Source organism: Pelmatolapia mariae, linkage group LG20 (assembly GCF_036321145.2).
Source record: "Pelmatolapia mariae isolate MD_Pm_ZW linkage group LG20, Pm_UMD_F_2, whole genome shotgun sequence".
Lineage (NCBI taxonomy): Eukaryota > Metazoa > Chordata > Actinopteri > Cichliformes > Cichlidae > Pelmatolapia > Pelmatolapia mariae.
In genome coordinates, this window is record NC_086244.1 from 8,735,212 (window position 1) to 8,748,993 (window position 13,782).

Below are 13,782 nucleotides of genomic sequence, written 5' to 3' on the forward strand. Positions count from 1 at the left end.
TCAATTTCTTGAAGGGCAGCATAGTGTCACAGGGATTAATACTGCTGTCTCATCAGTCTCCCGGGTGTTTCTGTGTGTAGTTGTCTCCCCCATGCTTGCATGGGTTTTCTACATATAATTTTCTCCAACCTCTCTGGATGGGTTGTGATTAAGGGTTATTCTTCAAGCACTTCTAACTTTAATCTCAGATTTGTTGCATTTGCTAAGTCTGACAACACATTATTGGCCATATTTTGTTGACAGAAATGATAGAACAGACACAGTGCCTATAAAATCAGCCAAACTGTATAATTTCATTTGAAAAATGTTAACCTAATCCAGTAGTTGTTGACCTGAAGGGTAGGGACACAGAGCTATTGCAGATGGGGCATGAATGAGAATAATAATAATGAATAATGTTACAACCTTTAAGTGACTAAAGTTAGTGCAGATGCTAGAGAGGAAGTTACACTTTTAGTGAAAATAATGGGGGGGGGGTAGAAATATATACATATATATATATATATATATATATATATATATATATATATATATATATATATATATATATATACATATACATATATATATACATATATATATTAGGGGTGCAACATACACAAAATTCTCGGTTCGGTTCGATACTTTGGTGTCACGTTTCGATATTTTTTCGATACAAAAAAATGTTCGTGTTTTTTTAATTTGTCATTTATTAAAATTATAAATATATATTTTAACTCAAAAGTACAGTTTTTAAATTTAATGTTGCTGAAACGACAAAGTAATAAAAAAATTAATATCTGATCGAGAAATCCCTCATCTTTGGAAAAGAGAGTTTATTACAGAGAAATGGCTCTTTCCAAAATAAAAGCTATACTATACGCTTCTTCTGGGGTATACTCTCAGCAGCATATTAAACATATCAGGTCCCCATAAGGAGAATCATGTGCTAACGGCTGTCTAAATGACTCGGGTAAAGTTTGTAGCATGAGTGCTTGTTGTTTTTGTCTGCTTCCACTTGTCTTTGCACTAGGATGATGTCGGAGTAAATGTGCAGTCATATTCATTGTGTTCCCACTAGTGCTGTCAGCGTTAATCTGAAATGACGTTAGCGCCACAACACGGCAAATCTCCGTTAACGAGCTACCGCGGATCGCCCCGTGCGTATATATATATATATATATATATATATATATATATATATATATATATATACGTGTGTGTGTATAGAGGGAGAGAGAGAGAGCGAACATTCCATAAAACACCCTTTCAAATAATTGTCTGGTTGCTTTAAATTCCTCTGCAAATTTTCAAATCCCTATGGTGAGGGATGGTTTTGCAATATGTTTCACTATTACAACACATATAACAACAGACTGTAATTTTGTAGGATTATCAGAGTTGCAAAATATATTTTTACTTATTGATTGTTTACTTCTTTTAATATTTTGTCATTTTTAAAATGAACTTGAGTTCTCTTAGCAAAATATTTATTATATAAAGTCTTGATGTCTTTGTGACATGTAGCTTTTTACTTGCAGATAATCAACTTGTAACCTGCAAAGTGACTCTGGAATTACTCTCCTTTCCCATCTTTCTAATATACCAACAGCATTTATCAACAAAACCGGATGCTTGGGACTTATCGAAGCTGAGGACAGGCATAGATATGACATACATATTATGATGAAATGAAAAAGATTGGGAAGAGCCTCTTGTGTGTGCTCCAACTTCTTTCAGTATAACTTCATTTGCATCAGGCTCCAAGGGGCGTTGACCCTTGCTGAGAGAGGAATATTTCATTTTCTCTGGCTGGTCTGTTGATTTTTGGCAGCTGCTTTCTGCAGCTGAACAGTCCAGCTTCACTGTATTACAGTTACAGTAATATCACAATACATAGTAACAAACAACACTGTTAAGCAACACATTTTAAAGGGTCAGACACAAAAAAAGAGAGACTTGATCTTAACTTCTGAATAGTTTTATATCCATTGTTTATTTACTTCTCCAACTACAAAATAAAACTCTCAAAGGCATGAAATTACATACAACGTATATATTCTCCTGGCATTATATGCTTCATAAACATGCTGCTGAAACAGTAGTATACTTTATTGAACACCAACATGTTTGGAATTCAAAGAGGACTCGGTTGGCGTTTCCAACACGGCCACAAAACAGACAACTATCCTAAACAGTTCGTTGAAAGTTAAGTTGACTTTGAGGCTTATAATAATGGGTTAAGACATTTTTTTACTTAACTTTTTCACATGATTTTTCCAGAACTTTTCTGCTGACTGCAAGCAAGGGAGTAGTCCCTAAATCACACCACTGTGGTCAGTGAGATGCCTCTTATAAACATTCATAGTCAGACCAGTCAGACCCAGAAATAAGCTCCCTCTTGTATCCAAGAAGCTAGAGGGGTCTATAGAGCACTGGTACAAATTCCTGCTCTTGGAATAACTGCAGCAGTTTAGGTGTTATTTATCCTCTATGGTGTAGCATTTAGTTTATGTAATGGTGGTGTTTTGTGGTATTACTGTATAATAAAAGAGTTCACTGAGTAAAAGTTTGGAAGTTTATCATAACTTTCAGCAGTGTTTCCCAACACTTTTGGTATGCGACCTCTGACAACATAAAACAACTTAAATCCCTTGTCCCTCCTTGCATGTGTCTCAAATGTGTGATTAGGCGCTGCTGGCTCTACTGTGAGGTCTCTGGTGTATCCACCCTTCCACACCTTGTTTTGTTTTCTTTTGACATCTTTTTGATATTCCAAGATGAGACACAGAATTGATTTTTTAGAAGACTGCTTTTGTACAGTAAATGATTCGACTGGATAGGAGCTCAGAGGTGTCAAATTCGCTAGATGCCAACCAAACTTGATGAGCCCATTTTGTTCATCTACTTTTAGTCTATTTTCATGAGCAAACCTGAGCAGCCCATCTCTGTCTCTATTCAGGGTTTAGCTTTTAATTGGCAACAGCTGCCCTCTCAAACCTCAGAGTGATAAAGTATCACTCTTTTAAATGGTTGGATGCAGACATCCAGTCCTTCAAACAGCTACTGACTTCAGTCCTGACAAACAAGCTTAAATTTGGGACGTGTCTCCAGCGGCACAGCACACAGCAACGCAAGGCAGTTAAATGGTTGTTATTCGTACTTGATTCTTGGGGGGGGGGGGGGGGGGGATATTATATCTCTGCACTGGGAAGTCGGTGTGCTGCACTTTAGAACTCCAGCAGAGGGCAATAAAAGCCCAAATATATTGCCACGAACTGAAGCGACATATTTTCATAAACTCTGCAGCAACACTTTTATTTTCAAACCAATTGAACCAGTCCTGACTGCAAACAGATGGGCACTCTTCATTGCTTTTACTGTTGTCAGTAAATACTGAGTGAGTGGAATTTGTTACAGGAATGCCACTCCTAAATATATATATACATAAATAAATAAATGTGTGCTATAATAAAATGGGGTAATTAACTACGCTGTTACACTTGTCCTCATTTAAACACGAATCAGATGGTCAGTAAGCAGTTTTAATGTACTTTAGAATTTCATTTTTTTAATTATACTTTAAGCATTTTGACAGCTAATATTATATTACGTTTTAACTGAATTTTCCAACAATTGATCAAATCAGTCCTACAATTACCCATTCAAAATTCCACTTCAGTATCTATATACAAAGCCTGTCACTGAGCCACTGTGCCAAATTCGTTCTTTTGCAAAGTAAAGTAATTTCTGCACTCTTACTCACAGAAAACCCGGAATACTTTTGGATTTTTACTTGCAGGATACTAAAGTATTCGAACAGTGGTGCTTTGCTACTTTTGTTCGAGTAAAGACTTAAAAACGTCCTTCACCACCACCACCACACACTTTATTCTCTGTGACGTCTCCCCACAGTGGGATTAGTTGTGCTCTCTTTGAGCACTCCATGAATTCCATTCCGCCTTTTACTTTTCGGCAGCGCACTCTCCGCACAGGACTTCCCATTGACTTTGCAAGACTGCATTCAACCCACCACAAGTCCCAAGTTTCGGAGTGCAAGGGAGAAGAAGCCCCATAGTGTCGATCTTTTTTATTTGCGTAATCTTTTTGAAAAGAAAAAGAGAAAAAAAAACACGAGAAGGGATCCGTTTTACCTGTTGATGAAGTCCCACCGGGCGTGGGACGCAGAGGAGCAGTCGGGTTTCTACCCAGAGAAGAAAAGTCTGAAATAGGTGCACCGTTCCAGTGGCCAGGAGGCGTGAAGGACCCTCGTATTCCCCCCTTTCCCCCAGCATTTACAGCCTGTGCTGGGTCGGTGGAAAATGGGCACTCTGACCACTTCGATCTGTGGACTTATCCTCTCTTTCATACTCACATCGCAGCTTTTTACTGTAAGTGAGCTCAAACTTTCTCTTTACGCTTTCATTTTACTTTTAAACTCCCCACTGGCGACTTTATGCATCAGTTGCTTACATAACTCATTTATACAAAACATTTATTCCACTCCCCAAAATCAAGTTAAGGTTAAGAAGCAGTGTCTTTGTATCCTTTTAAAAGGTCATCTGTTGATAGTAGTGTTCATTCTGGGTAAATGGTGTGGGGACGGGTTGCTCACATGCAGGTGGGCTGTATAACTGAATCCAGTCACCATGAACTGTAAAGATGCTTTTAGAAGTAATATGACAAACTAGAGGCTCCGAGCCGGGCTAAGTTTGTCCATAGAAACAAGCTATTCATAGTCTCCCTGGAGTACTCAACTCCTAAACCTTCTCAAACTTTGTGAGGCTCCATTTTGCGTGGCCTAGGCTTTCTGTTATTACTAAGATATGCAATGTTTGACAATGATTAAAAAACCCCGGAAATAACAGAATTCTGTGGTAGTTGGTAGTTTGTGTCTTCTCACATTTAGGCTGAGTGTTTTATTCTGTCCTGGAGAGCCTGGAGTTCTTGAGAATAAAAGATGCAGTTCGCTTGAGGGTGATGACTTGAGTTTTCAGTAATGTTATTCAAAAGGAAAAAGAAATGCATTCACCTCAACATTACCATTGCCATGTATTTAAGAGCGACTGCAGGTACAAGAATGTGCTGTACTGAGAATTTCTTACCTATGTCTGTTTTCACTTAAGGCAGCAGCCAGCAGTTATCTTTATTGAATATTTGTTCATTTATTTACTCGATCCAGTTTTTAGGATGTAAAACTGGCTTGGTATTGCTCATTATGTCCAATTGAGAGCAAACAACAAATGAATGGAACAAATATGAAGTTGAAATATTTTTGCTTGGTAAAAACTAACAAATGAGTGTACAGTCCACACAGTGTTGAATATATATGTTTGATTAATTACTAATATTGCAGCCTAAGAAATTGTTTGTCTTCTTGCCTCTGTGTCTGCGCTGTGAATCATATAGAGGATGACCGTTACCGGGCGGCTGAGAATAGACTGCCCCCACCCTTTGCAAATCCCGTCTGGTGTCTCACCTTTATGCCCTCCAATAAACAGAGCTGTCACGATTGAAATATCTGTGACATCTCTGTGTTGATTTGATCTAAACCAAATCCTTTTTGAATGATGGGACATAGTTGCACAGGCCAGCAGACATAAATCTTTCACATGCTGGACTTGGAGTGTGTAAGCAGTGGTACGCTTGACGTTTGAAAAGCTATAGTGTTGAAGTTTTCATGACTTTAAGATATATTTTACATCCGGTGATGCCATGCTATTGAGCACTGAGCTTTTCTTTGGCGTGGCAGAACATGTATCGCTTGTGTCTTCAATGTCAGCATAAGTTATGTATGTTCAATATCATCGATCTATAGAAGTCAGCTCCAGAGGGCTATTATCACCTGTTGTGTTCTGTCACTGAAAGGTAACACGAGATGGCCTCTACACTTTTACCACAGCCTTGACTGACTGTTAGGCCAACAACACCAGCATAATTGAATTATCTGTAACCACAAACAGCATCTGTTTCTGGTATTATGCCTTTGAACTCCAGCAGGCTAACTGTCTCTTGATTCAATTAAGCACACGCGCGTACTGGTGTTACTACGAGATCCTCCTTCCTTCGTGCTGGAATGTCAGCTTCATGTGCAACAGCTCAAGATAATCAAAGTCAATAAAAACTCAGTGGGTGAGAGTTATCCATTAAATAAATAAAAAAGAGTACCCATATCCCACTGTGAACAAGCAGCAGTAAAAGTGTGAAGAATTGTGCGAACCAAACATCGATACAGCTTCATATTTAATAAGAAACAAATGATGACTGTTTTTTTTTTCATTATGTCTTTCTTAAGCATATGTAAGCTAGGGAGGTCACTTGGCTTTCTGGGGTATGACATAAGACTAACCGTGACATTACCACTGACAATTTTGGTACTGAAATTTCTCCCAGTATAGACTGTCATAAGTGTCCCTTGACTTCATTCGGGGCGGCGGGGGAAGGGCAGCTTGGATTGCTATGACTACATAGTCTGAAGTGTGTGTGTCATTGGTCTGAATTGTTGTCTTTTTCTGCTGCGTGTAACTCGACCCCTTCGTCCCCCTACTAAATATTATGCAGTGACAGTTTGATTCGATGGTGTATTCAGTTTGTGCCATGCAGACTTGGTGATGTGGTCGGCCGTCTGTGTGGTGCTTTGTCATTTCAGATCCAGCTACCTGGTGTTTAATTCCCATTCAGAATCAATGAGGACTCTGGGGAGTTGAAAAGCACAGCAGTGCAAACACCAACTCCACTCCATAGTTTGAACAGTAGGGAAAGCCTGCCCCCTGGACACATTCACATAATTGCTTGAAGACTGGGTTTGGTAAACACTGCGTTGTTGAATTATAGTCCCAGGAGAGAGGCCATCTTGGCTGATGGGACAATACTGCACTAAATTGGCCTACCCCACCCTCAAGCACATTGGCACATATGGAGAGTAGGCCGGGAGGCTGGCATTTGTTGACTCTGCAGCGAAGTGTGACTTGGGACGGTATAGAGGTCAAGAAGCGAGGACTCTGAACCTGGTTCTGTTTCACAGTTCAGCAGAGTTCCTCATTATTTATTCATAGCCTACATTAGCCACTGCTACCCACTTTCCTGAACTTTTCACGTGTTTGTCTTCACAATCAGTCATGCTGCTTTGCTATAACTTTTTCATTGGCCCGACACGTCCTTTGCTGCTTTTCCACCTCACAGAGAAGATTTGCTTCCCTGTAAGGGTTTTGATTGAGTCTATAGATAATTACAGGTTGAACAGACATGCATCACAGCCTTTACATTTACAATTACTCTGAAATATTTCATGAACTATGATTTTGCTATCAGGACCCTTTGGCTTTGTAATTTGTTTGATGAGCTCAGTCTTGCAGAATCAGTGAATTCCTTAAAATCCCTTCCTAACACTCATTTCTGTAGACCTGCTTTTATGTAATGAAATTACATCTGATGTGTCTTGACTATCTGGTCTAAAGCTTGCAGCTTTTTAGTTTTTCATTGACTTTTTACCAATTTAAAATCACCCTGTTTGCGATGCTTTTTAAAGTTTCTCCCATGGCTTTAATGTTCGCCTCTCTGTTTAACATTTCCCTTTGAGGGAGCTTTTTCCTCTTGGCATCTGCAGATGACAACAACCTTAAATATGCTGAAAATTTTGGCATACTCTTTTATCAATCTACAGGTTAATCTCACCGCACATCTGAAGTTAGCCACTTTGTTTGGGATTTTTTTTTAAACCTTTGGTTTGCAGTAAATGTAGGTTATTATTATCATGTTATTCCTAGAATCTGGTTTGTGTATTTTATTAAAAATGTTAGTATCAAGTATATTATGTGTTCTGAAATACAAATTTATGCTGCAAAAGTTGCTTCAAACCCTTAGGTTGATAAAATTTACAAGGGTGTTTTATTCCACCCTATCCTCTGGGCACAACTTCACACAGACACTTACTAATGTCTTTTCATAATACTCTGTGGTTCTTGGCTGTAGAGTGCTGTGCTTTCATGCCCAATGTCGCTTCATGTCGGACAGAAGAGCCAAATCCAAACACAGCTGCACCTCAGCTGGTACAGCAGCAACGTTGTGCATGTGCTGACATGAGACTCTGGTACTTTGACTACTGCTTGTTATAGCTAGAGTCCTCTCTTTCCACTCAGATTTGTTCTGCGTTTCCTCCTCTGAAGAAGTCATGCGGATGGCTTTGGTTCAAATCACCGAATCACATGTATATATCATAGTCAGACTGATGCAAAGCTTCTATCTGGGAAAGTGCAAATCTACATTTAAATCTGATTTTAATTTAAAAAACAAAACAAAAAAACTTTCCATACCTGAGTGTTAAAAGGTGGCCTATCATAAGTTATCATATCACATTTAGGGGTTTTTTTTGTTCTTTTTTGCTCAACACATCACTGAACACTTATAAATAGGCCCAAGTTTAGATAGACTAATTACTCCCTAAAGTATATTTGAGCAACCAAAATTCCTGACACTATTGCTTCACACTGAAGTCTGTGATTTGACCTGATTTTCACTGTAACAAGCACTTAAAGGATTCCTTGACCAGAATCTTTAAAAGGCGTGATCACTCTACATTTGATATTGTACATATCTCTCTTCATTCCTGAGTTATAGAGCCACAGGTGCAATAAAACCGGGCAGAGTTCATGGTGAGGTCAGCACTGTGACCACAAGCAATAAAGATTAGTAATGGCCAAAAAGTAACTCAGGGCAGCGAATTACATGTCTGATTTTTTCCCCCTGCTATCCTAACACCTTCATTCATAGTCTGTACAAAAAGAAGTGCATCAAATTTTAAGAAAGAGATCGATTGGTTCAGTTTGGGGAATGGTTAACACCAGGTGTTATTTTGCTCCAGTTTTTGTGGAATTAATTCATTTTTGCGACACAAGCAAGTGTTTTAAATTGCTGTTCTTTACTGCCAGTGATTACTTGTGTGGAAATACTGAGCCTTAAATCTAACAGGCAAAATAAAAAGGTTTGGAATAGACAGGTAACAAGTCTGTGCGATTCCCCCATCTCAAACAGTTGCCTTCAGTCTTTTCACTGGCTTTTCTGTCGGCTGGACCCAAGCTTACACTTATTACAGATTCATTGAAATGCTAACTTTACTGCATTGCACTCTCCCTTTGAAGGTGGTCCATAGTCTGTGCCCTATTGAATCTGCCATTGTCTTTTCAGAGGGAGTGATGGGATATCACTTCCACTTTTTGGTTAAAGGGGCAGCTCCATTGTCTTGTTTGTTCCCTCCCAACATATAGAAGTACTCTGATGGGACCCCCTGCCCTTTTTATCAATTGCATGTTGGTGTGTAGGAAACAGAGCATTTTTTCTTTGGTACCTAACAAAGGTAAGAGATTGTTATCAACCTTTTACCCCTTTTTCTTTAAAAACCCAGTTTGTAGCTGACATCCAGTTAAATGGTTATAAAAGTCCAACCCTGTGGTGTCTTATCAACTCTGAGTTCTCATTCTCAGAGAGCTAACCTGCAGAACCTTGGCTCCACTTCCTCTTACTCAGCAGCAAGTCTCTACATGTGAAACAAAAAGGCTTCCCCATTTGCAAGACTTTATTGTAAGAAGATGCAAATTCACCACCTAAGCTGCTGTTAAACCCTTAATATTCGCAGAGGGAGGTCGGCAAGTGGAATTCGGCTTTGGGGGTTTGAATGACTCACTGAAAGGTAAATAATGGGCAAACATTGGCTTCCCCTTTCTGCCAAGTTTTATTTAATTCAAGTGTGTTTTTGTAGGCAGTAACTCAGCCCTGCTGTCTTTTAGCAGGCTAATTAGGATACAGGCGGTGGAAATAAGCTTCCGCCAAAGGGTTGCTGGACTCTCCCCTAGAGCTAGCCAGATAGTTACTTGAGGTGGTTTGGTATCTGATTAGGATGCTTCCTGGGTGTCTACCAGGAGGAGGCCCCATGACAAATGCACGACACGGTGGAGAGATTACATCTCTCACCAGGTTTGAGGAAGTGGCTACAGAGAAGGCCTCTCTGGGCATGGAGGGATGGGTGGATGGATCCACAACAAATATTTTTAGAAGTTTGATCATAACTGATAATGGATTTTTTGGGCCTGATACAGATACCAGGTTTCAAGGAACAAAAAATCAGTTGCTGGATTTTTTTTAATATATGTACATATGCAAACTATTTATTGTTATTATATTTATGTTTCTTTAACTTTCTAGCAATATTTTATTGTCTTGACAACGCATGGTTCAGCACCTCCAACTATGATCAGCAGTGATCCTCTGCTGTGTGTGCTGCAGAAAATGCTGAAAATTGTAAGCAATGGAAAATCTATGTGACAATACGATGTCTAAACGATATTTTTTCTGCAATATTTTCTGTATTTTCTAACACGAGGACAACATTACATCTGGTTTTACAGAAGACTTGAGTTCTGGTGTACTAGGCCTCAGCTGTGCCCCACAATAAATCTACAGAGACAGGAGAGGACCAGTTTGGTGTGTGTTATCACGTCAGCTGTTATCCCACAAGACATAACAACTCTTTTGCCTGATATAAACACATGCTCACACAAGGAGAAACTCTTGTTCTCAGGGGAGTTTTCTTACTTTTTTTTTTTTTTTTACTGCATGTCCTTTATTCTTTCTGCTCACTCACTTATAGCATGTATTGTTCAAATCTCCAAATCCTTTCACCTTGCAGTGGTGAATGAACATTTACAGCAGATCAGATTTGCTGTAAAGAAGTTATTTCTATCCTCCTATTGCACACCTTTTACTGCAAGAACAAGGAAGGCAATTTGGACAGGACAATTTGGTCCATAATGAGATATTTTCAGAGCTTTCTGAAAACAAATGGGTCTGTAGTAAAGTGGTTTCCAGCGCTCCATTGTTTTAGTGCAATGGCTTGTGATGGTCTGAAAGTTTTGTCCCTTGCTGAGTCACCATCCTGTTGGGGAAATAAAACCTTGAATTATCTACAGAACAAGAGGACCCCGCTTCCTCTGAAGCAAAGTTTACCCAGGCTGTCGTGTGCACAGATGTACCTCTCTCTCTCTCTGTGTGTGTGTGTGTGTGTGTGTGTTACCACGTAAATCCGTTTTTTAATTTATAGCTAAAAATCCCCACAATTTGAAGTCTTTGACATTGTCCTGGATTTCTGCATCTCCAGCGTCTCTCCTCCTTGAACCTTTTTATCATGCATTGAAGACACAGAGGCACATTTCACAAGTTTTTATTTCTTGCACAATGAAACTGACTTCACTTGTAGTGTCTCTTGGCTGGTCACAGCTTCTAGTTGCAAAGCTGCTGAAGGTCTTATTAGTTTTTATAACTTGGCACATAACAGGCGGAAACTAAGGATTAATGAATTCCCCTGGACCTAATTACAACCAGCACAAGCACTTGTTGTTTTTATTTCTTCTCTCTCAGCTAGTATATGACTTTTGAATTTCCATCACAGCATGTTTTAACTGAGTAGCACTGCTTGGGTGAAAATATTTTCCTTCCAGGTTTGCAGCTTTTGAAGATATGTTATCCCCACTGTAAGCCAAACTCTGCTGTAATGGAAAAAGACATTGATAGACACGCTTACATATGCACATACACTATTTTTAATGAAACGTGAAAATCGATCACAGAGACTATGACCTGATCTCAGGTTAAATAAATGTTAAAGCTATATATATTTCTACAAATTAAGGGACTTTCAGTGAACCAGAGTTGACAAAATAATACACCTTAACTGCATATTTATTGTTTATATTATAACCACATTTATTATACAGCGGTCCCTTGTTTATCGCGGGAGTTACGTTCTAAAAATAACCCGTGATGGGTGAACTCCGCGAAATAGCCAACTTTATTTTTACAATTATTATAGTTGTTTTAAGGCTGTAAAACCCCTCACTACACACTTTGTACACTTTTCTCAGACAGGCATGAACATTTTCACACTTTTCCCTCTTGTTTAAACACCCTCAAAGTTCAAACCTTCGTAGAAAAATTAGTCCAGTATTATAGAATGAAACCAAAGCTCAAACCCTGTTTTCAGGTCCAGAAGATGGGAATAGCAGCTGCCAGAGAATTCAACATTAATGAATCAATGGTACGGAAGTAGAGGAAGCAAGAAGAATGAGTTGAGTAAAGGCTGACTGTTTTGTTTTGCTTAATGTGCCTTATAATCCAAAAAATAAGGTAACTTTTACCTTCCTTTAGCATGTCCAGAAATCCAACTTTTTGTGCGATGGTTAGCATCTTCCTCTGCCTTTTGGGTGCTACTGCAGGTGCCTTTGACGTTGCAAAACATTTCATTGACATTGTTGTGTTTGTTGGGGAGAAAACTTACAAGCATACAGTACAGCACTTCAGAGTCACACTTAAAGCGATCGAAGATTTATGTAAATTTGAGAAGCTGAACACATTCTGTACTGTACAGGGGACACGGCACGGAGGAGATTGACTATAGTCTACAGCCAATCATGATGCAGAACACAATGTGCTGTAAGAAAAAAAAAAAGGCATGCAAAATTGCACACAGTAAAAAAATCCGCGAAACAGCGAGGCTGCGAAAGGTGAACCGCGTTATAGCAAGGGACCATTGTAATTGCAAATATAATAATAATAATGAATATCAAAAGTACTGTAAGAATGAAAACTTTTAATGTATTTAATAGAATTGGTTAAGGTTTTTGAAAAACCTGTTTTGATCCCCGAGATGTGCATTTTCACTGTCACCATCTTGGTTTGTAAATCCAGATGTGATGAGAGATCTGACTGTGAAACCGCTGCCAATGAGCATATCCCCAAGTGGCCAAAAGCTATATAATGGAATTTAACACTTGGTAGCTATTGTAGGTAACAGGACAATTAACCAGACATGTGGCTGAACTGATAATAAATAAACAAATGGTCCCAGTCCCAGCAAGTGATGTTAACATGATGAGACATGATCGTTAGTGTAATAGCCTTACATTATACACTCATCTGTATGTAAATACATGTAGCAGTGAAAGTCATAGTATTGATAAGCAAATAATGTCAGACCTGTAGGTGGCGGAGAGTTTCACTAGATTAAAATCACAGCTTCTTGCTGGAAGCTATCACCACTGAGCCCTCTAATTATTTTCAAGTACATTTCTCTTGAAGTTGTTCCAGATCACCCTCTAAAAGAAGCTGAGAAAAACTTTTTAGATTTTATCTTTTTTCTTGTGGTGTATTGCCAACTAACCCCCGCACCGCCCTGACACACACGCCCAAATATGAGAAAGGCTTCTTAACAACCATGCTGACTAAAGTAGCTAAGCATCTATCATGTGCCCTGAGGCTCGACAGTGTGTACCTGGCAGGCCTATTCAAACTGGAGGTTGGCCTTGTAACACAGTTGGTAGGGCAAGGAAATGTTTGTGGTTTTAAGCCAAAGTGGTTGTATATAATCTTCTCTCCACCCAAACCATCTGTTGAGTCCGTGGAAGGAGAGCTCATCTAAATAAATAGTCAGCTTAAAAAGTTTGTTTATTTACTCCGGACTGTTACAGCCTCTCAGTCAGAGATGGCATAGTCAGAGGATATACAGAAAAAACACATTTAAAAACCCAGCCCACTGTTAATTTCTGACATAGTGGATGAATGAGTCAGCCCATGTTCAGTTAAGACCACAATTCACAGCAAGTAGCTGGTGACCACCGACTGTGCCTTTGCAATACCACACCAATAAAGACTGAGGTGCAGGAAGGGCAGCTGTTGAGTGTCACTTAAAAAAAAAATCTGTGCACATAATTTGATTTTACACTTATAGGTCAATTTTAGATATTTTTCTTGATCTCT

At 39.1% G+C, this 13,782-nt stretch overlaps 1 protein-coding gene across 3 annotated transcripts in view; it reads left to right on the top strand.

The window, feature by feature from the left end:
* The first annotated feature begins 4,037 nt into the window (after positions 1-4,037).
* The window catches only part of hspg2 (heparan sulfate proteoglycan 2), a 93,551-nt gene continuing 83,806 nt past the window's right edge, over positions 4,038-13,782 (top strand). For all 3 annotated transcript variants that reach the window (XM_063463500.1, XM_063463501.1, XM_063463502.1), the window contains exon 1: positions 4,038-4,370. In XM_063463500.1, the coding sequence (XP_063319570.1) occupies positions 4,302-4,370 (69 nt within the window). In that variant the 5' untranslated portion in view covers positions 4,038-4,301. The remainder of the gene's footprint in view (positions 4,371-13,782) is intronic.